This window comes from Accipiter gentilis, chromosome 7 (assembly GCF_929443795.1).
Source record: "Accipiter gentilis chromosome 7, bAccGen1.1, whole genome shotgun sequence".
In the NCBI taxonomy this organism is placed as follows: domain Eukaryota; kingdom Metazoa; phylum Chordata; class Aves; order Accipitriformes; family Accipitridae; genus Astur; species Astur gentilis.
Genome location: NC_064886.1, coordinates 36066943 through 36090718, shown reverse-complemented (window position 1 = coordinate 36090718; position 23776 = coordinate 36066943). Strand labels below are relative to the sequence as shown.

The following is a 23776-nucleotide window of genomic DNA, read 5'->3' as shown; positions in this document are numbered from 1 at the left end:
GAGACTAAATTCCGTGTTCATAATTTACACTGCTGTCCACACTTTGTGGTTTGAATCTCCATACACAGTTGATTATATTTTTAAGTTGGTATTTTTCTCTCAGATTTATTAAGAAAGTTTACAAAATAGCGTAAAAAACATAAATTACTATGATGCAGCTGACTCTTTTACACAAATTGCTCTCAAGAATTATGAATTGTCCTGTCAAGATGTCATAGTGCAGAGCTGAAAAATCCACATTACGCATCTTTGAAAACCCTTGGTTCTGACAGCAGTGCACAGTTCTCGGTACAATCCTATGGTAAACTGCCAGGTTAAAAACTTCTGTGACTTAAAAAATACCTCTAAAATTATTTCAAAGAGATCATAGAAGTAGTGGAAGTTCATTTTTTTCATTTCTAAAACCTAGGAGGCTAACACTCTTTGAAATCAAGCCATAAATATACATTTCTGTCCTGCCTGGAAACAATAAACCGACAAAACACACTGCTTTCCGAGTTCATTACAATTTATTGTGAAAGCAGCATGTATTACATCTTATGAATTTCTATTTTGTTCTGGTTAGGCTCTATTGTAAGTTTGATCCTTTCGTATTTTCTTTTCCAGGCAAATGCAAACCGTGCTTCAACAGTGTAAAAAAACGTTAAAGACTTGATCAGCTCTTGTATAAGGCCAGAGTCATGACTAATCTGTAAGGCTAGGCAGCATGCTATGAATACTTAGTTTTAAGAGGCAGAATTTGTAATAACATCCAGTTATATTTACTAGGGCTTATCCTTCTTAAATACAATATACACATAATACAAAGTTATAGTACATGCAGTTTTTTTCTAATGAGGTTGCATAATGGTCAGTGTTATAACAGGGTGGTTATTACGAGATGGTAGCCTGAATTCTGCACTGGAATGCACAAGCTGTAACAGCTTCAAAGACAGCAACTCACTCTTTGCTGAAGGAAAACTAATTTACATTTTCCACAGAGAAAATATATTTCAAGGATCTGTGATGCAGTCTTCCTCATGATACCCAGTCAATGTGTGACTGTATCCAAACTACAGGAGAACAGATCTGAGTAATCTGCACAGGGAAAGTACAGATTCATCTCCATATGCATTCACTCCTGTGCTTCCTATTGAGACCTCCAGCAAATGTACCCGTTAGTACCAGTTGTGCTGCTGATTATCTGATCAGCTTTTTTCATACTGTCAGGCAAAGGCTTTTTGAGACAGAAAGTGCAGATACAAATATAAAAGCCAAGTAAGCTGGCAAAGTGCAGATACAAATATAAAAGCCAAGTAAGCTGGCAAAAGTAGATCTGTAGTCACAGAGTTAGAGCTACAGCACATTGCAGGTACAAAAGAAATGCCCCTCTGCACTCTGGTGACACGGTTCAACCAGAAGTCTCATCTACAGATGTTTACATTATCAGGGAAATTGTCATCATATGTTGGGAAACACTACTACACAAGTGCAAGCAATTCAATGTGATATGAAGTACAAAATCTATGCATTTCTTATTTTATAATGAGAGAATACCCTTTATTGTGCTCAGTGTTTATCTGTTTAAAACCACTAAGATGAGGTAATAAAATACATATTTTGCAAAAAAAGCTTTTACCTCTGCTTATTTATTTTATATATTTTCTCTCTCTCTCTCTATCTGCAGGTGCATTTTCTAGACTATAGGAGAGTATTTATCACATGCTGAGTACTAGGACAAACCCATTTCACTCTTCCTGTCTTCAGAACAGGGCAAAAGTGGACTTCAGGTCATATATATGTGAAAAAGAATTAATTTTACATTGGGCACATAAGTACCTTGTTAGAAAAACACACTACTAATGAAGTAAAAGTGATACAAAGTCTAGATGTGAACATTCTCCAACCCCAAACCAGACTCTTCATACCTTACAACTTTTATTTTTCAGAACAAGTTGCATAAGAAGATAAGTTTCTAATAGCGCATTAGATTGCACCTGTTCCAAATAAAATCGATCCAGTCATTACGCTCTTCCCTCTTCTTTTTTCATCTTCAGCTTTGAAATAGACAACAAAGCTTGTAGAGAATCTCAGCAGGATACCAAATCATTTTAACCTAGCCCAGCAAGATATCCATTGGAACCACAGTAGTAAATATGGATTTTGAATTAAAAATCAACAATTATCTAGACTCAGACTTATTTTCTGTTTTCTTCACTATTACCTAATTAGTCAAACCTTTATTTCTTTTATCAGTTATATATGTCTTTTACTGGTGGTGTCACTTGTCTGCATGAGATGGAAGCACATAAAACAGCAACTAAAACTAGCATTTAGAAACAACTGCACTGAGAGCAAATAAATACATGAAAAAAGGTCCCCAACACCATTTATATGGAGGTAAGAGGGGTAACACTGAAGATAGAGAGCTGTGTATGCTGTTGTGGACGTAATTCCCTCTCCTAAGCTCTTAATCAGGTAGAGGACTATTAATCTTTCTCTCGCAGCAGTTATATATTTTTAAATTACATTACAAACTCAGGCAGTATGATGATAAAAGAAGAGCTTGATTAAAAAAAAAAGCGCACGATAAAGCACTACATTACTTTCTTATATAGGAGAACATACACACATAACGGCACTTACTCTGTGCAAACTTAGGAGGATTGTCATTAACATCAGTGAGTGTAATTGTTACTGTTGTAGTTCCAGAGAGTCCACCCATATGTCCTCCCATGTCCTTTGCTTGGATGACCACAAAGTATTCTTCTTTGGCTTCTCTGTCCATGTTGGGAAGAGCTGTTTTAATTATAGCTACAACAATGGGGGGAAAAAGTCAGGTACAGATCCAAATTCAGTTTTGCAGCTATTTTGATGGATATATGTAAATATTGGTACAAAAATTGAACTGCTAAAGATCCAGTTAAGTTGCTTCTTAGTACCAAGGATAAAGAAGAATTTGAGATTTTTAAAAAAGTTCATTAGAGGCCACCTACCTTGATTTAATTAACAGTGAAATGAAGTTGTGGTGTAAAACCCAAGAATTAATCATACCTGTGATACATATTAATTTTTACATTTTTCTCCTGATAAACTTTTTGGTTTCTGTCCTACTGCCCACAGAAATACATTGTTTCTCCACAGAATTCACAAACAGAAGATAACCACATAGTAAACTTGATTTGTAAACACTGTTAACAGTATCTGTCACATTAATTATTTCAAAAGTTTAAAAACCAAACCCATTATTTAATCTGCTTTCGTATATAATGCAGGCCACAGTTGTTCCCTCACGTCCTAAATTGAGTGCCTAAATTTCTACTGGAGAATGACAGCATGTCGTTCAGTATGTCTTTCAGCATAGTCACCAGTACTGAAAACTCCTAAGTCGCTCCCTTGTCCCTACTCTAGGAGGGTCACTTGTTGGACAATGATGTTGGTAAGCTGCTGTTGCTTACTTTATTAGGTTAGAAGTTTTTAAAGATAGAGGAGTAAAATGATCTGTAGTATATCAAAATAAAAAATGTCAGTGGGCTAGCAGGAAGATATCTGCAAGGGACAGCCCAATTAAATACAGGGCGAGATCCACATACAAAAGATTTCATGGACATCTAAGAGAAGAAATAATAAAATTTTTTCTTTCCAAAACTTCTCCATCTGTAATGTGCTATTGTATTCACAACAATCAGTATGGAAAGTGCAATACTAAAAGTTTAATGGTAAATTTAAATGGTGTTCATCACAGTCTAGTAATGTCCACCATAATACAATGATAAGAATCAACTAAAGAAGTCCCACTAAACCCACAGAAAGGAACTCTAAATGTTAAATTGAAATATGGTAGGTTTTTTTCTTTTAATCCTGTTTTTGAATTCTATTTAAAAAAAAAAAAAAGTCTGTGAAAAGAAAGCACAAATTTCAAGTTACTGAATTATGTTAGTGGTTAAGTGAACTGTAAGAGTATCAAGGGGAATTGAATCCACCATTGCAGTGGTTCCTTTAAACCATGGTGCTTGAGGGTTCTTATAAGGGGTAAAGAAGAGTGTCTCTCTTCATGACCCTGTAGTTACAGAACTAAAGGACACAGTTTACGGGCAGACATTGACAGTAAGTCACCAAGTCTTTGGAATTCATTACAAAAAGAAGGTGAGAATTCTATATTGTACTGTACATTTGTTAAGATTTGCATGTTGAACAGAGTAGCCAAATTCACATCCTGGATCATACCTACTTGTTGCTGGGCCTGATCATACATTTCATTAGCTCTCACACTGTTCTGTTTTGGTTTTTTTTTTTTTACCTGTTCTTTGTTAAGTATTGTCAGGAGTTTTCAGATTTCAATCAATACTTATTGCAAATCTGTTAGTTTCGATTTCTCCATTGGGACTAGTACAGCTGTGGAGAATTCAAATAGCTCTTTTTCTTTCACATGGGATAGTTTCTATTAATTAAGCTTCTTAGAAATGACACTCTGGCTGAAATGTCAAGATTATCTGTTCATGTATTTATGGTGAATAAAGAAATGTTCCCGGTCTTTATCATTAATAGAGATGCATTTTAGCAAACATTAGAATCCATTTGTCTTTGATATTGCAATACAAAGAATCTGATCAGACCTTCTTTTTTTGGCTAAGTACAGGACCAAGTTAAGAGCAAGATGGTGTAAGGCATTTAGAAAAAAGCAATACGCTTGCTACATAAAACACCAAACACAACATAATAGCAGTCTTGTAACCTATACTTTTGTAAACGATTTCCATAAAACATTTTGGGTTGTTGTCTTACATATTTTATAAGCATAATTCTGGATGAAAATGAAACCTCCATCTTAGGCCTGCAACTGCCAAGCCAGAGTAATCTCTTGTTTCCAGGGAACTCGATACATAATCAGTGTTTTTTCATTCCAACGTGTGGTAAGCGGGGTCAGGAACAGCAAGGCCAGCTGCACTGCAGTTAAAGGTGATTTGGGAGCAGAGTGTGGAAACAAGGCAGGCACAGCCAGTGACCTCGCCAACAAGGAGCCAGACTGCAGAGTGGCAAGTCAGGGTCCCACTCAGATCCGGAGACAGCGGCCAGGCTGAGCCACACTCTGATGCTCACCTCGCGAGTGAGTCCACAGCAACAAGGCAGGTCTGAGGCCAGGCCAGGAAACCCAGGCAGAGGGTCTGGATCTGGGTTTCTGACCGAACCGAGCAAATACAAGACTGGGCGCAGACGCAGCGCAGCCAGGGGGGGGCCAGCAGTAGAGCCTCAGCCTAAAAGCAGCTCCCAAGGAAAAGGAGGGGCAGCCCCTGCATGAAGCTTTCTTCACAACAGTTCTTACCAGCAAAGGAGCTGACCTTGGATGCAGCCAGCTACACTTCTAAACTTACCCAACTACACTCCTCGAAGGAGGTTGTGCTCAGGACCCTGACAAATACAGTGTAATGCAGCCCTTGTAAAACCAATGAAGCAGCCTTGAAGTACAACATTCATGTAATTTAACTATTCTATAACATCTATAGGAGAGAACACAAGTTATTCTGCAAAATATTGAAGAATATGCTTCTGTTAAATTTTGTGAATGAAAACAGGGGAACAGTAAAACTCAGAAGATAATAATAAACATTTATCAGATGCAACAGGTGCAAAATATATTCAGTAAAAGAGTAGGGCTATTTCCTCCATAGTAGCCTGGGTAAGGAGAGTAAATGATATTTATTTCTACAAGCATTTGACAGTTGTGACTGGTTTGGGGACTCACTGGTTTACTATTTAGGAATAATAATGATGCATTCTGTGAAAAATTCTATTGTTATAAATGAGGTCACTCATAAAAAGGATGCTAGTGCAAACCTAGGGTACCAGAATTTGGTCCACATTATTTTTTTCCACTAATAGAGCTGATCCAAAGTTCAGTGAAACCTTATTTCAATGGGTTTTTTTTATAAAGCCTACTATAACTTTTTCTCCATTATTATTTTTTAGGCAGTTTTCCTTGTTCGGGTTCTTTTTTAAAACCTAATCTACATGGTTAAGTCTAGCCTACAGATGACTTGTATAAGATGCCACATTTTGTATCCTGCAGTTTCCTCTGAGACAAGTTAATTGTTTCAATGAAGTGATGAGTTTTCCTAGACACATATGTCTCTCAATGTATGGAACATTCTAGCCCTTGTCTATGGTTTGAAAGATATCAGGAAGATTAAATACCTTAAAAAGTGCCTAAATCAGAATTACAGTTTCTGACTTTTAAGACACAAAAATTGTTGGGTTTTTTTCCTGTATAAAGATACCAACACAACCTGTTATTTCAATAGTTGTATACATATTTCTGTCTGCTGTCTCAGCCCATAAACCATTTCCCAGAAGCTGAGTCAAAGTCAAGTTTCAATTTCAAACACAATAAAAAGCTAAAAAGAAATTTACTGTTTTAATTACTACAAGAGGAGCTGAAGGTTTTTTAAACATCAAATATATCCAGATTACACAGGCTGATTTTTACCACCATTATTTCTATATTCAGAATCCACAGAACAGAGGCCAGCAAGAGAGAAGGGTTGGTCTCTCTTATGACGCAAATTAACAAACAACAAAAGGCTCCCATCCTCACCTAAGTAATGCGATCGAGACAAAGACAGACTAAGAGAGCTATGCATAGAGGATTTCAAGGATATTTATTTGTTCTTTTGCTTTATTCACCATTTCTCAGGCTGGGCTCACAGGAAGTACTGAAACCTTCAATCTATTTTTAGAAAACAATTCAATCTCACCAAATACTAATACACATACAGCACACAGAACATTAACTCATTGAGCATTCAACCTGCTCTACTTCAATTCAACCCAGAAGCGAATCGAGAATAAAAACATAATCACTTTCAGCATGCTATGATAGATGAAAATGATATGTGCCAAACAGGAGACTAGTTTAAAAGCGAGGGATGAGAATTACTGTAAACTAATGCGAAGCAGGTAGACGATTGTTGGAAGATTGTATTCAGAACAGTTATCAATGGCTTACTGTCAAAGTGGATAGATGGATGAAGTGGTTCATAGGGTTTGTTCTGCTTCTAGCATCATTCAGTATTTCCTGAATGATGGAAGGCAGGAAGGACTTCTGAAGCCTTTCAGATGACACAAAGTTGGGAGCCACTGCAAGTACTGGAAGAACATTTCAAAACAATTTTGACAAATTGGATAGCCTAAAAAAGCAGGATGCAATTCAATTTGGCAAGGAAAAAGTGTTTTGTGGGGGTGAAACAATTAACTTCACAATTACAATAGCGCAGATGACTCACAAGACATAAAAGAATGTGGAGTCAAAACGAGCTCAATATGAGTCAACAGCATTTTGCTAATAAAAATGTGCCAAAATTTCCTTGTATATTAGCTAGCATGTTATATGGAAGAACTCTGGAATAATGTTTCCAGTTCACTCATACCAGTAAGACTACAGCTGGAACAGTGTGCCCAGTTTTGGAAAAAAAAATAAAATTAAAAAAAAAAGGTCTGTGTAGTTAAGGAAGTATGTGGACAGACTTTACAGCCAAATATGTAAAAATTACTGGGAGCTACTCTCCTTTTCCACTGGGGATGAGAGAAGAAATGATGGGCCTAAAATATAAACCACAAAATGGGTTTAAATTGCAGCAAGAGAGATTTCAGTTAAACATTAGGGGAACGCTTTCTAACAGAGAAGGTAAGTACGGACAGAGAAGGCTGCCTGTAGAATTTGTAGTATTTCCATTACTGAAAGTTTTTAAAAACCTATCAGACAAATGTCTGTCAAGAATGAGAAGGGATAAACCTGCTCCTTTTTTCTGGGGCAAGGGCGCTCACTGCATTCTCACTTGAAGTCCCTTCCCTCCATACTGTCTAAGATAAGGCTTTATCTCTGCCTGCCCTAAAATATTTCACAAACCTTAGTCCTGTGGAAACATTCAATGGACATGTAGTACAACCACTGAACAGACACCTGCATCATAGTTTGGCTACAGATCCTCTGACTAAAACTGGAAACATCAGGAAGTGGGTTGGAAAGTAAAGAAATCAAGAAGTAATATACTTCTTCAAAGAATGAGAACACCCCCAAACTTGGAAGTACCTCTTTTTTTTTCTTTTTTTTTTTTTTTTTTTGGCTGAGTTGCTTTTCCTAAACAGCTATTGGTGTCACACTGCTCAATAGCAAATAAAACAGCTGCAGAATGGGATTTACTTTTACTGTGGTCCTAAATGCACACACTGAGCAATTTGCACAATCTGCCTCACAACTTGAATCGGTTAAAATGCACCCCTGTGGACTACTTTCAAAAACCTATTTGGAAGAATATACACTGTCTCACACTGAAAAAGATCAGGGGAAAAGCAGCAACGTATCAGAGGCTATAGCTGATGAGAAAGCAAGCAGGCAAAAGGAACGATAGAAATAAGGATCAGTTTTTCACTTTCCTTGCCATTTTTTTTAAAGGATCTCTTTATGGTAACGCTATAAAACTATACATAATAATAATTGAGAACATGGAACAAAACCAAGCAAGCACTATGCAAAATTGGAGTCTGGCCCTGAAAAGCCTTTCTTAAGCATCTCATTCATCTCACAAATTTTGATGAACACTTCCTGTGATTTCAACTTGCATACTTTGGAACTTTCCCTTCTTCATTTTGGAAGAGCTAAGTAATTGCTTTGATCTTCCTTCCGTGCTAAAATCTTGGTGGAGATTTTTATTAAATATAACAGTCATTTAGGACACAAATGCCTGAAAAATCAATCTTGTAATTTCTTCAGAGGGCCGTGAGATGCATTCTTTGTATTCCCACGAAGCACACTGACTTCAGTGATGTTTTAAGCAGTCCACAAAAAGGTTCACTTTGAGATCTGTGGAAAACCTGTACCGTAATTCCTAGAAGATGAATAGATCACAACTAACTTGAAAATTAAAAAAATTCTAGTACTTTGATGATGTGATATGGGCATACCAATCCACTATTTTTAATTCAATTTACCCTTCATAAAAATCATAATTGTTTTCATAAAAATCATCATCAAATATTCTCATTTCTTATTTAGTTCTAATGCCTCAGGATTATTTTTTTTAGCAAGACAAGAAAAATATCTGCAGTCTCTAGCAAAGTTGGCTACCTTGCTAGAAAAAATATCAGTTACAGTTGTCTGAACTGCACTCAGTTGTAGATATATTTCAAATCACAGACATTAGCCACAGTAAAAATAATCACTAGGTGAGGAATCGAATACTATGTTGTATAATTTTATGTGGAGTGATTCTGTGCCATTTTTGTATTTTTAAGAGAGAAGCTAACAGTGTACATATCTTATTACCATGTTTATTTTTTAAAAATTTTATAGGGAAGATTGGCAGTGCCTGCCTTTCTGTTAAACAGTGAGATGAAGGTTGAATATTGTTCTATTAATTCTCTTGTTTCTTGTATAACCTACAATCTATTGTAGTTTCTTTTTAAGCCCATATTACTACCATTTTTGTTTTCTGATCTTGCTTTCATTCTGAAGTAGACCTTGCAAGTTTGCCTTTGTGTGTAAATTAACACTACCTACCTTCCACTGTATGTATTCTGCTTCAAGAATATCATATAGGATATGACTGGAAAACACCTACAATAACACTGCCTTTTTAATTCAGATTAACTTGTATCTGGGTTTTATAGTATGGGTAAAGAGCTTTCATCTCTACTTACCAGCCATTTCCTTTTCCCTGGGACCAAGTTTCACTGGCATAGTGAAGGGATCACCCTCTCACCAACTAAGAATGAATGCAATAAATACTCTGCCCTGCATTTATGGCCTTCCTTCCTTAGGATTGTGTTTGTAATGATCCTCTAATACCTATAATTATACTAGACACTTTACAGAAAATAGCCTTGGATTCTTTTTCAGATGCTTTCCAACTCTAGCTGTGCAGTTCAAATTCCTCTCTCTAATTCAGTCTCTTGAAGCAAAATGTTATTTAGATATGTAGCCCCTGTTTTCCTACTCAGCATGAGGAAAATGGTTAAGTCCTAACTATCTCACTAGCTTTCTAAAATGATAGAGATATTGCTCTGAAATGCAAGAAATGTGTGTGGTGTCAGCTTTTTTGTTACTACTATTATTAGATAAACTCTAGAAGCAGAAATCGCCTTTTTTCAAATGCCAGTCTGTCTTGATCTTAAGCCACTCATCTTTACCAACTACAGACTATCATAAAACTGTTTTCAAACGTCTCTGCAGTGATTTTATACTTCCTTTATTAATCAGAAAAGACAGCTCTTGCTGCTACTGAAGGACCCAATCCTACATACCTTATCCATAATAGTTGCACTTTATACTTCTAAGTAAAAAGCAAGAACTGTAGGACTGACCCTTGGGTCTGCTGCACTAGCAGTTTGTCAGTACAACTCCCTCTCCTAATGGGCTGTCACCAAGACAACTCTCAGAATCACCAAAGAATCTCTGTACAAACACCTTAACGCAAGTCCTAAGGTTGCACAGTATACTTAGTACACAATGACAAGAAAAGGCTTATACTAGTTTGAAAATACACTCTATTTTCAGCATTGTCCCTAAGTGCATCAAATGTTGTCAAGACAGAGCTGAAGGTGCTGTAACAGAAGCGACCAAGTATAAACTCCAGAAATCCTTGTATAGGCTGGAGCCAATTCTGCTACCTTGGGAGTGTTGCTGTCTGGGCTGCATGGACGTACCTCCTGTATGCTGCAGCACACACCTCCCTTCTCCTCTAGGAAAGGAGTTCCTACACCTCACTTGCTAAGACAGAACAACACCTACCCATCCTCTTCATGCCTCTTAAAATTACTTCAGTTAAAAGTTTAGTTAAGTTTAAATATGTAGTAATTAGCAAGAATATCACAGCAGCACTAGTTAATAAAATGAGCTAGAAGCAGCAGTTCAATCCAGGCTCTGACTAATGTTGAACAAGTTCTTTCTCTAGACTAATCCCATGAGGGTTTAAATCTAAACTCTTTAGAAACTGAACTATTTAGAAAGGCTCTGTTGAACACAAGTGAGTTCTGTTGCTGGCAGCTCATTACTTTCCCCTTACAGTTGCAGATTACTTCCTGTATCAAAACTGTTTTCCCATCTCTCTCTAGTTTGAAAATGCTACCTTGTCATTTGATCATAAGTAATTACAGAAACAGTCTCCATGCCTCTCTTTTATTAACACCTCTCAAATATTTGTGCAGTGATTTCATATCCTCCTTTAATCACCTCTTATCCAGTTTACACAAATTAAGTTCAATCAATCTTTCATTATAAGTAATATTCTTCTCACCTTAGCTACCCTGCTTTGAACTTTCTTCAGTATTTCAGTAGTCTTTTTTATGATGATGGGTCTCATCAGTACTACACGCAATATTCTGAGGGCAGCTTGTGCTCTCATTGATAGGCAACGTTACTAATAAACTGGACATTAACAACCAGATAGAAGAAATATTCTGTAACATCACAAAAACGTCTGTAACTCAAAAGTTGCTGTCATTTATCCTCTCGCTACTTTACTTGTTTTTATTCTGCTGGACTGTATTTCAAGGTCTAGATGGAGGAGGACAATGAAGACTGCAAATTAAAATAAAAGATTCAAACCTGACTTCTGCTGAATGCTGTTTTCATTCCTCCTAGGCCTACTCATTTATGTTCTGATTTCAGAACCACAGGGTTCAACACTATGGTCCAGAGAGAGCCATATACTAAATCATTAAAAGCTCTGTTGATTAAAGCATGTGCACTTTCACCTGAAAGTTAAAGCTAGGTATAGAAAAAAAATCAATTATTCACTCTCCAAAGAAATATCCACATTCTATTAGGAGAGTCTTTAGTTTTCTAGGTCTCCTGACTCTTCTATTCATCTCAGCTTTACTAACTTGAACTTTGGCTTTGTACCAAATGACCATATCCAAGATGGCAGTGTTTAAAATCTATTCTTTTTCATATCTAGTAATGGTTTATGCTTGAATAATACAATGTGTTTTCCAGTGCAGTAGACTGTTTGGCGTAATTTGCCTTGTTCATGTAACTGTATTTCAGGTATGTGTAGGAGTGACGTTATTTAAATTCATGTGAAATGTAAATAAGTCAGATACAGACAAAAATGTATTTTATCTGCCATTCCTATATTGTAGAACACAGTATCACTTCATATTGCGTTCCATTATGATAACCTTATTTTAAAGCTGAGAGTTATGACTTAATATCTTTGAAAAAGCCTAAAAGTCAGAAGTGTACTTTAGCTACTTTTAGCAGTCTTAAGGAAGACCCTTCCCCAGAATTTTGATTGTCATTATTTGGATTATGAGAGAATACATACAACTATAATACACACTAGTCAGGAAACCTGACATCAGTTAGTCAGATGTAACGATAGTGATTTATGGATTATATTTTAGTCCACCATGAGTTTCGTTACCAATTTGATGTCATCATGTTGTAAGTTTAGCCTCTCGTAGAAAATCTGAATCTGTATCTTCGTAATGTATTATTCACATTTACTCTCTATACAACAGACCAGCGGCCATATTAAAATTCACCTATGAAAAGCAAAAAATATTCAGAACAAGCCATCAAAAAAGCATTTACCCTAAGCCATATTCAGAGCACTGAATGAAAAATAACTTCTGAATTACCTTCTTTCATGTGTCTATAACTCACACAGAAGAACTTGCAAACTAGAACTGTAGAAGTATATGCATTTTTCATCTAAGGTAATGGAAAATTATTGTTTTATGGGTCACTTACCGGTACTTATTTCTGTGCACCCAGCATTATAGAATTGTTTCAGCAAGGAGGTTGAGAGTAATGTCAGCGTTTCAACCAAGAGTGTGATTCAGATAAGGACTATACCTAGCGAATGTCAAGTTATTAGGAACAAAAAAGCAGAAGAGTAAGCAACTGCTTTCCTCAGGTTTACCCTCAGGTGCAGCAACCCTTTCTACTGTAGGCATGAAGCCATATCCTATACCATTGCTTGCTTTTTTTGTTCAGAGTACTATAGAAGAGAGAGGAATCAGGAGGCAGGCATGACTAGGATTATTCCTGATGGTCAGCTCTCAGCGTACCATTAAAACAAAGCAGCAAGGTCAGACAATTGTTAGTCTGAGCCAGGAAATGAAAAAAAAAAATTATAGGCAGTACAGCCTATCTGTGGCTGCCCTGGTGCTGGTAGCTGCACAGATCTAAATCTAGTCTGAATTTCTAATAATCCAACCTAATTAAAGGCCAGTCATCTAGGAAAATAGTAAGTAGATCAGCTCTAAGTAGCTATACTTTTGATAATATTTGATACAGTCCCATGAACGACATAAAATATTTACACTCTGAAGTGGATCACTTTAACATATCCCATTTCTTAAAACAGTGATTCCATTTTGGGAAAGACACAATTCTAGACAAAATATGTGTGTTGAGAAACAATTCTATTTCAAATGAATTGGAAAAGGCTTTCAACTTAGCAGGGGCACTAATGAAATGTAACCACAGAGAAAATGTAGCTATACATACACACACACCACCCCCCTCCTTACCCTCCCCCCTCCCCCCTCCCCCCCCCCGCAAAAACCCCAACCAAACAAACACCAAACCCTAAAATATCTATCATGCTTGGAGGAGCACCTTCAGGTTTGATCTGGTTTTGATAAGACACTATTATACCTGGCTGTTCGGCTTTAATTTGTACACTGTGCCAATAATATCCAAACATCTTCCCACATGAAAACTTTCACTGAGGTTCCCCAGTACTACACACAAATGTGCAAGATAATGTGTTTTCATGGCCTCGTTACTAAGAGGAAACAAATATTAGTTGTGATGGTTCACATTGCTAAGGTTGGATAAATATAAAGAAACGATCAAACATCTACATACTTTCTATTTGCTTTGGTCGTTTTCTTTTTGTTAAAATGCACCTTCCACTCTATCTGTCCATGGTAACAGCACTACCATCCAAATTATATAGCTGCTAAACTAGTGTGCATGTTTTATGCACCACTACCTCTAAAAGGTGAAATACACAGTGCCATAAGCTACTGCAAAATTGTAACTATCTTAGCATAATACTCTTGGTGTTTTGAGACTGCATGTAACAACCCCGAAAACTCTCTCTGGTATATAACAAACATTATTATACCCTTGGCTCCAGAATTCTGGTATTACCAAGAAAATCTGCTGCATAGTTCCTTACGTTTTCTGAAATCAACACTTCTCCTCAGAAAAGCCACAACTATAAGGCTGCTGGGTTTTAGAGCAATCTTTTTCACCCTGCGTAATATGCGGCTGCAATTTCTACATGACTACCTGCATCTGGTTTGCTTAATGACTAGACTTTTATGTATATTTATTGTTTACATATTCTAAACAAACGTATGCTGGAAGGAGCTACACAATTTAACATTTAGTATGGCTAAGATTTCTCTAAGCAAATGAAGATGCATCTCAGACACAAGACCAATTTCTGCAAATTTTAAAGTATTACAAGCAATGGATAGGTCCATCTAGTATCATAGAAACAACTGCATACTCTCCGGATTTAACTATTTGGTGGGTAGCTGTAAAAGTAGTGCGGTAGTTACACTACAGATGAAGGCCATTACATAGAGGTGGCAAAGAAACAGGGGATGGCCTCAGCACATAAACTCATTCACTTGTAATGGTTTAGAGAAAAACATAACTGATGTCCTCCATAGGTCTAAAAAAGTGGGGAATCAAACTACTTATACATTCAGAAGCAGCTCCACAATATAAAGCCACTTACTCAGGGACTGTGGCAAAGCCACAGTTGAATTCTTTATGATTAAATTCCCTTTAGAAACTAACATGTCATTTTCATGGTAACTGAACTGCTACTCAAAGGAATATTTGTAACTGGAAATGAACGTAGGAGGGGGAACTTAATGCTAGTGAAACAGGAGAAAAATCATGATTTTCAGGTTCAACCAAAAAGCTTTGGAGTTTTCTCTGGCTTTCATGATAATGGAAATCACTTTCCTAGGTGATGAACAGTTACTTCATTGGATTAAGCATAATGTTTTAATGCAATACAAACAATAAACCTGAGTAAAATTAAACAATTTTTTACACTTGGACTATTTCTTTAAGACTATTTTTGTGTGAAAGAAGTGAAAAATCCTCTGTGTAGGTGGAGAATACACTTCTCAGCTCCTTTGTGAAAGCTGATGTGCTCCCCTGCTATAGCACTAAAACTTTCTGGTGTAGAAACTGAGAAAGAGCCTACAACTAATTCCCCTCTAATTAAGACAGCTAACTCAAGACTGCATGGAATAATCTGTAATACTAAAGAAAAACTAATCACATATTTTGATACTTGAAGGACAGGGGTCTGTTCAGAGTTATATCTCCACATGACTTGTGACCATCAGCCAGCATGAACTAAGGGGCTTCAGTAATAACACTCATCTTGACACTTATTTTTGAAACAAGCTACTGTTTTTCCATTGTGCTGTGCTAGAGTTATTCTTTGTAAAACTCTTTTACATGCAGCATAAAATAAAACATTACATCACATTTCAGAGATTGTTTTCACATTTAGGATAGTTGTCCTTCAACCAGAAGAAAATACTTTAATGGATTAATCCATTAATCTATTAATATTTATCGATCTATACTACTTACCTAATGTCCCTGCAAGTCAGGACATTTCTAGGAAAGTGAAATAATTTTTTCCCGTGCAATCTCACCAGAAGGAGTTAAAGAACCACCAGACTTTATAGAGTCTAAGAGTACTCTGTTTAACGTTGGTCAGAAAACTTAGCACACTTGATCTATCAAAAACATCCTTTAACAATTTCTCCTAGCATTTATTTCATAATTCTGTTGATCTGCATGAGGACAAGAACTTTTACTACTCCTTTACTCCTTTATGGTCATATAAATTCAGGTGGTTTTTTGTACATTTTAAAATGAGTTATAGCTTTCTTCTCCTTAGGAGATCACAGCTGCTTGACTCACAGTGATTAAAAACAGCTTCTGGTAACAGGTGAAACAATGTAACAAATAATAGCAAAACACTTCTCAGACGTAACTAAAAGAATTTGCTATAGGTACAACATATGTACAGAAAATGAGATGGAATGTATTTATTGGCACTTCTTTCAGATGACTTTCAAGATTTAAAACCACGAAGAAATAGTCATCCTAAATGCATGCTAACCAAACTTCATACCAACACTCAGTATCACGTTCTGTCTTTCCCCTGATCCATCCAATCAAGAAAGAAAAATATTTTTTAATGAAAACACACAATACATTTACTAAAATTCCCAAGCTAAACTATACTTTCTTTAACTGGAAATACTACAGTCTCATATTGAAAATTACATTATGCTCATTAAATTCCTCAGACCAAGTCTTTCAATCCCTAATCAGTTATAAATCACACAGCACTTCCGCTGCCTTCGGTTTTGCTTCAGTAACTTCTGTAATATTAGCATCGCCATTACTTACATTATCGTTAATACAGATTTTCCTTTGTCTTTTCATACGATCAGACTCTGATGGAATACAAGTGAGACCTATGTTACAACTTGGTAATACTGACAGACATCTACTTACGCTCCCTGTTTAAGTATATCGTATGACATACGGAAGAGGCGTGGTCACTTATGTACACATAACCCCGGGATTCATATTCAGAGTCACCTACCTGTATGTGGCTCAATAGAAAAGTAAGGCTGTCCTTCCAGAATGCTATAAACCAGCTTAGCACTATTTCCATAAACTGGATCATCTGCATCTGTAGCTGTTACTTTAGTAACAAAGGTGCCTGAATAAAAAGAATATACACAATTAATGTTTACACTCTTACTTGAAATTTGCATAATTAAAAAAATAATTTGAAACAAAAATTTATTTCCTTGCGAGTTGTATGACAATAATAAAGGAAAAAACCCAACTATCTCAGTGACAAAACATTACTTGTGGAACACAAACAAAACATTTTCCTTCAAGATGATATATGCCAGCAGACTGAATTTCTGGGTAAGAGAAAAACCTTTTTAGTAGGTGTATTATTTAAGGTTTCTTTGTAGAATGCATTTAAAGCTACCTGATAGATCTGTGTAGACTTCAAGCATTTGCAAAGGACTCATATCAAAGGGATATGAAATACAAGGTTAATAATACAATATAATATGTTGCATTTAAGATTTGCAAAATCACATTTGAAAGAACCTTGCCAAGTTACAGAGACCACATAGAAAAGCAATAATAAAAAGGATTCTTTTTTCTTCTCTTGGCTTACAGCCATAATAATGGTTTGATGTGGCCACAGTGACAGAGTTAGGACATCTATTGTCTCCGAAATGAGTCTCTGCCACTGAGGGGGCTATTGTCTAGCCAGAGTTATAATTCCATACTCTGAGCAAAAAAAAATAGAAGAAAAAATTAAGGAAATTGCCCTTTTTATTTCTCAGGCAACATAGCACTTGCCATTTCTGTAAGAAGCAAAATCAAATGAAATTCAGTTGGTTACATTAAGCTTGCTGCAGAGACTTTTTTTCTGGATGACTTAAAAATGTAATGATGACGTTAATTAGGCTAACAATAAAGACAATGTCTACAGAGGGAGAGAAAGCAAGAAGTTATGGGCTGAATTATTCTTATGTTCAGAAAAGAAAAGAATTATAGCACCCACCAAAATACACCCCTCCCCCCCCCCCTTTCTGGATATGCCAATAAAAACAGCCTCCTCTTCCTTCTCACACTTTGTGTGCTGCTGAATCCAAATCACATCACTTCAGGACAGGAACAGTAAACTAAAGGGGGAGGAGAGCCCTTTGGCATGTCCTTGCACTGCGCTCTCTCCTTTCTCTGCGTGGCGCATCACTGCTATGGCTTGGGCAGTTTTGTGTTACAATACATGCAAATTATTTAGAGGAATGTTTGCATATTTAGAGATACTTGGCATATCATCCAATAGCTTCCATTTCATGCTTTCCCACCCGGCCACCTCAAACATCAGGGCAAGATATAGGGCTAGCAAGATTTAGGAGTGTCTAGAGGGATGGATAACACCTCTTTTATGGAGTGGAAGTTCTGCAGTGCCTGAAGTTGAAGTAGGTTTCCAGCATGGGAAAAATAGGATAATTCCCAGGGAAGGGAATGCAGGTTGCGGAAATACATCTCGCTAGAGAAAAAAACGCCTATGGCTTGTACTGATCATTTATTTTGGCAACTGGTGTAAATTTATCCATTCTTACAGGGTGGGAACCTCAACGAAGGGAAACAGATCAGCTGGCTGTCATGCAAGCTCCCCCATGGCCCCATCTGGCAGCAAAGTCCCCCACCAGCACCTCTCCTGCTGCTCAGCAGAGTCCAGAAGAATCCCCGTGGCCTGCAGCTGATGCGTACCACATGGAAGGGGAACGCAATGCTGATGAATATTATGTTGCATCTATCTTCGACAAATGCTTGCTGAACGTGTTCTTATAAACATGTAAACTGTTTATGTTTTGAAGCTTAACTGTTTTTGATGTTGAAAGGTGATGTTATATGTAACCTTTAATGTAATAACCTTTACCCTGCCACTGGGCAGGAGAAACAGACTTTATCCTCAACCTGATGGTTGGTTTATAAGGAATTAACATCAGAAATTTGTTGTCCAATGAATTACAAATTTTGCTGTATACCCAGACACCACAGACAATGCCTGAGAGCTTTGACTGAAAATGATAAAGGGGACAGATGACACAAATGTGGGCCCCAGCCTTGTAGCAAGTACAGCAACCTCAGCCTAGAGATGATATCCTGAATGACCTCCTTCACATACAGGAGAATAAGAACAGTAACAGGGAAGCAACCATGGGACACAGTCAGAGGCCATGGTATAGGCTACAGAAAATAAATGAAATAGAGAACAATGACAAGGAAGTATGCAGGAAGCTTGAATTTCGATGTTGCAGGAACAGAGGAACAAAAGGACCCTTCGTGGCTTGCCCATAATAGCTACAAAGCATGAAAAGACGTAGCTATTAGAACTGTCTCACATTTAAGTTTTGTTGGCTCACCTTCTGTAAGTCATACACCAGTTACAAGTTCTCTGTTTTGTTGTTCCTACAGAAAGCAATCTCTTAGCCAAGCTGCACCTCCCCTGTCGCAGCATTCAGGCTATAGCCCCACCATTCCAGCAGGACATTCCCTACAGTTCACAGCTTCTGTCCCACGTGTGATACCAAATATTAAGATAGAGAACAGTGCTTTCTTCAACTGCATTGAGACTGAAATAGCAGGTGATGTACTAGGTTTCTGTGGCTGCTGTCATAAAACTTTTGTTTTGTAACCTTCTAAGACAGAAGAGGTTTGTGCAGAACATCATACAATGGGACAGGACTGGAATAAGATAAGGCTCATCATAGAACAGTGAAAATTTTTGTAAGAGTATTTTATCTAAGCTCTTCCATTTTGTTTCCCTGATACACTTCATACACAAAGGAAAATAAAGAAGTGAACCTGTTGACTTCTTTGAGATTGTGTTTGATTTGCCTAGCTGGCTCTTATTTCAAAGGACTTCAGAAATAATTACATTGCTTGTTTAGAAAGATTTGATATATAATATCTATTCTTTTATTTCACTTGAGAATTCCTGAAGACTTTTATAGATATTTATTTCAAGATTTCAAAACTTTAATGGATGTGCTGATTCTTTGATAAACGCATCCTTTATCCCAAGTGTTCATTAGACATTGAATTTGAATACACCTTAATAAAAAGAGGCAGTGTCTAGCACTGCTTACAATCCCGATGCTCAGCTCTCAAGATTTTTTCTTGTGATATAAAATAATTTAATCACTTATTGAGGCCCCAAGTTTATCTGAAATTTATACATACATTAAAAATACATACATAATAGTCAGTATTCCCATCCATTGTTTATCTACACAGAAGCAGGGGGAAAATTGCATACCCTTCTTTTTCTTTCCCTTACACGTCACTTGAAGTGTGACTAGAATCTCGCCTAATAAAACTAATGAAGGGAATGGAAAAATAAAATACTCTCCCAGCTCCTAGAAATCAATTTCTTACACTGCCAGTCTCTGCCACTCAGCACTTCATTTCCGACCATCATACATACTTCTGAGAAGGTCTGTCATCTTCAGTAATTTGCTCCCAACAATCTTATTGATGAAAATCGTTTATGAAAGATGTAAGCAAGCATGAAACAGAAATTAAAGAAATTACTTCCAATATTAAAATCAGTTAAGCTTTTACATAGTTTAAATTGTATCACCTTCAATTTGAAACTTTTTGGTTTATTCCTTGAATAAAATCTTCTGTAAGTGTGAAACATACCACATTAATATGTTCATACTGGCAATAAGTATACAAAGGAACAAACTCTGTCCCTTCTGCAGCTGCAGAGTATGTTGCTACATCACTGCTGCTCTGGTTCCACTGCAGGACGCTAAGGGTCCAGAAGATAGCGCAACCTATCTTCACTCCCACCAGTGAAAAAATGACAGAGCCCTTTTCAACTAAGCATGAACAAAAGATTTGGCGAACTGAGAGATTCCTGAGGGTGAAAAGTAATGCAGAAGAAAGGAACTCACAACCACCATGGCTGTTATTTAGGCAATCTCCCGAACACAGCAGAACTCTCCATGCTTTGGTCTAGAGCTTTGGATTATCAATATTTAAGTAGGATTTTACTCCACTACAGACACTGCAGTTATAAACTACATGTATACAAATATTTTTTACATGCATAATGTGCTTAAAGTTTTAAAGATAAAAATTATGCATTGAAAAAGCAGTAAGAACGCAGGGAAGAGCATTTATTTAATAAGTGTTCTTTGAGAAAAAACATTCTGGGTTCAGCCCAGCAAATAAACAGCTAAGGTTTCTGTTTGTGTTTAATTTTGACTGCATTTGGCTTGTGTTTGTTTCTTTGTCAATGCTACAACAAACTCATTTAGCTAGAGACTATAAATTTGAAATGGTGCCATTTTTACAAGAAAGCCACTATTATAGTCCAAGTCACTGTTGTCCTAATTACAATAATATAGCAGTTTTATATAATTTGGCCCAACAACATAATCACTGTTTCTTTTTTTTCTTTATGTACCTAATATTGCCTTATGTAAAACAAAATCATTTTTTCGATAGATGAGGCAAATTTTAAGATGTTCAGTTAAAAAACTTTCTGCATTTTTTCTGAGGTACACTTCTGCAATGCTAATGACTCTGCGATTAATATGGACTGCAAAGAGATTCAACAGATTTTAATTAATGAACACTTCTAATGTGATTTAGCCATTAACCACTGCTGATTGTTTCATTCTGTTAGTGTCAGGTTTCATAGTTTCTCTTTGCAACAGGCTAACAATCAGAGACGCAATTAACAATAAAAGTATTCTTATAGAACTAGGTAAGAAAGCCTGTGTTTGCTGGCAAACTAAGATTAAAAGCCATCATAGAAATAAGATGTGTGTGCTCAGCTAGTGCGCTTTTGTTGTTTTGGCTGTGTTTTTACATGCAAGTCAGGGTACAGATTCTGCACATTAGTCAAAAAGAAAAATGCATATGCTGCTACAGGGAGTAGGAAAGCAAATTTTTTGGTGTGGCAGTAAAATGTGTAGACCAGGGAGGGGGGGAAATCAAACTTGTATCTTCTAGAGGAGGTAACGCATAGTCGGTGCCAGAAATTTACATGAATCCATATTCAATGAAGCAACCATTTTGTTGAAAGATTGTAATCGCTGGTAAAAATAAAAAATGTGACCATAATGCAACCTAGTGGGACCACAGTTTCTCATTTTTCCCAAGGACTTTTTTTTTTTTCTTTTCAGATGCCCCTTTTGGTCTCCCTCACTCTTTCCCTCCTACTCTTCCCCCAATCTTGACAGGCTGAAATCTCCATTTTATTCAGAATATCTGATTGCCTATCTGACAGGGCATTAGTAGTGTATTTGCATGAAAAAGACCTACCATTATTTACCAACTGTTTTGTTTTTCTAAGAGGATCACTGTGCTTCAAAATCTGTAGCTAGGTTTTGAGTTTGGCTGATAGTAGCCCTGCAGTCAGTAGCGGTCAAAGCAAAGCATTGTTTGCGTTCAGCAGGTCAGATAAGCATTCTTTCCAAAACGAAACCTTTTCTTCACTGTCCTTCTTTGCTATAATCTCACAGGTAGCATGACAGTTGTTGTCATGGTAACAATTTTTTATTGAATAAAATTGCAATAATCTCATAAAAACCTGTATAACTTCTTGACATGTAAATTATTACTGCCTCAAAGCTGAAGAACTTATTCTTATTTGTTTTTCATTGTAACTGATTTTTTTAAATACAAAACCAGTCTTAAGCCTTATCATCCTGTATCATTCTATGAGACCATTTCTAAACACAAAATCTATAAATTAGACATTTCACTAATCAAATAAAGAAAATGTATATGGAATAGAAATCTGTGTAATGCACTTCAGAGCTTGTTAACATATGCAAAATACACATAAAATATTATCATTGGTATTTTAAATTGCGTAGCTTCGTGTCTATGCAGATGTACACACATATATACGTGGGTATGTTGTATTATTGTTTTAGAGTTCTTTCACAGATTGTGTGCAATTTCACTCCTACCTTCTACATCAGTGCTTGAATGTATTTTTATTATTATTAATAGCTACTTTACTGCCAAAACTCTAAAAGCCCAATACGCAGATCAGGTCTCCCAATGCAAGAACGTCCTCTCCCCAAAGACTCCAAGAGCCGAGTACCAGGAAAGACAAATGCAGACAGACAACTGAAGAGAGATAAGGAGATGACAAGAGGATGTAAATCATCCTGGGAAGCAATGCTGTCAAGCACACAGTGGTGCTGCCGCCTGATTTACCTGCTGTCAGGTTAGCACACCTACCCCACAGTGCCTACAGTACGTAGACATCATGGAAGAGTTTGAAAGACTGCTTTGAGAACAGATGACAGAGGTCTCATGCGGGTTTTTTCAGAAGATCTTCCCAGACTTAAAGGCAGGCATGTGAAAAAAAGAAAAGTATTTGCTTTTTAAGTGTCCAGTGGACACCTTTCAGTGACGAAAAATTAATGGAGGTGAAAGATGACATCCTAAGCAGCAGTAAAGGATATAGATACGGGCAGAAACGCTCCACTAAAGGAAAAATGGGCAACTTATGCTTGACATGCTAGAGAGACAGGTAGGCCAGAATGTAATCTACTACATCTATAGTAGAATCCTGTATACAGCCAATCCTAGAGGGAGAAATGAGAAGAAAAAAAAAAAAAGAAAAAAAGTGTACTTTACAGATGTAATACTGATATGTGGATGATGAGAACCATATAAATACACAGATAGATACAAGGCTTCACTTAATCTTCAGCAAAGAGAAAAACAACAACAAAAGCTTCCTTAGAATGAGAAATTGTATAAGGAGGAATAGCTCCCCAAGGGAAATAACAGAATCCTCCTCACTGAAGAGTTCACTCTATTGCACAGGATGCTAGATAATGTATTCTAAGGGAAAACCCTAGAAAGACAGCGAGATTAACTAATAGGGTAATTTGTCTTTCCCGGCTGTAATTTATTTGACTCTAAGTAGTGAAATACTGTGATGCTGTCATGATCTTGTTTATGATGATTAAGGTAAGGAAGAAGGAAAAGACGGTTATTCATACAACTCAGTTTTAGGCTCAACTGGCTAAATTAGATACCTAGTTGCACTAGCTTTCTGCTCTAGGGGAGGAAGACAGAATTGTCCTTTCATGACATCTTTTTTTCTTGGCGGACCAGAGAGGAATCCAAATTAAATTAGCCAGCTAATGT

The 23776-nt window shown here is 36.8% G+C and overlaps 1 protein-coding gene across 4 annotated transcripts in view; it reads right to left on the bottom strand.

Annotated features, from left to right (window-relative positions):
• Positions 1 to 23776, bottom strand: part of CDH8 (cadherin 8) — a 389193-nt gene that overhangs the window by 60827 nt on the left and 304590 nt on the right. For all 4 annotated transcript variants that reach the window (XM_049806245.1, XM_049806244.1, XM_049806246.1 and 1 more), the window contains 2 exons: positions 16647 to 16766; positions 2626 to 2793 (listed from right to left, as the gene is read on the bottom strand). In XM_049806245.1, coding sequence (XP_049662202.1) covers positions 2626 to 2793; positions 16647 to 16766 — 288 coding nt within the window. The remainder of the gene's footprint in view (positions 1 to 2625; positions 2794 to 16646; positions 16767 to 23776) is intronic.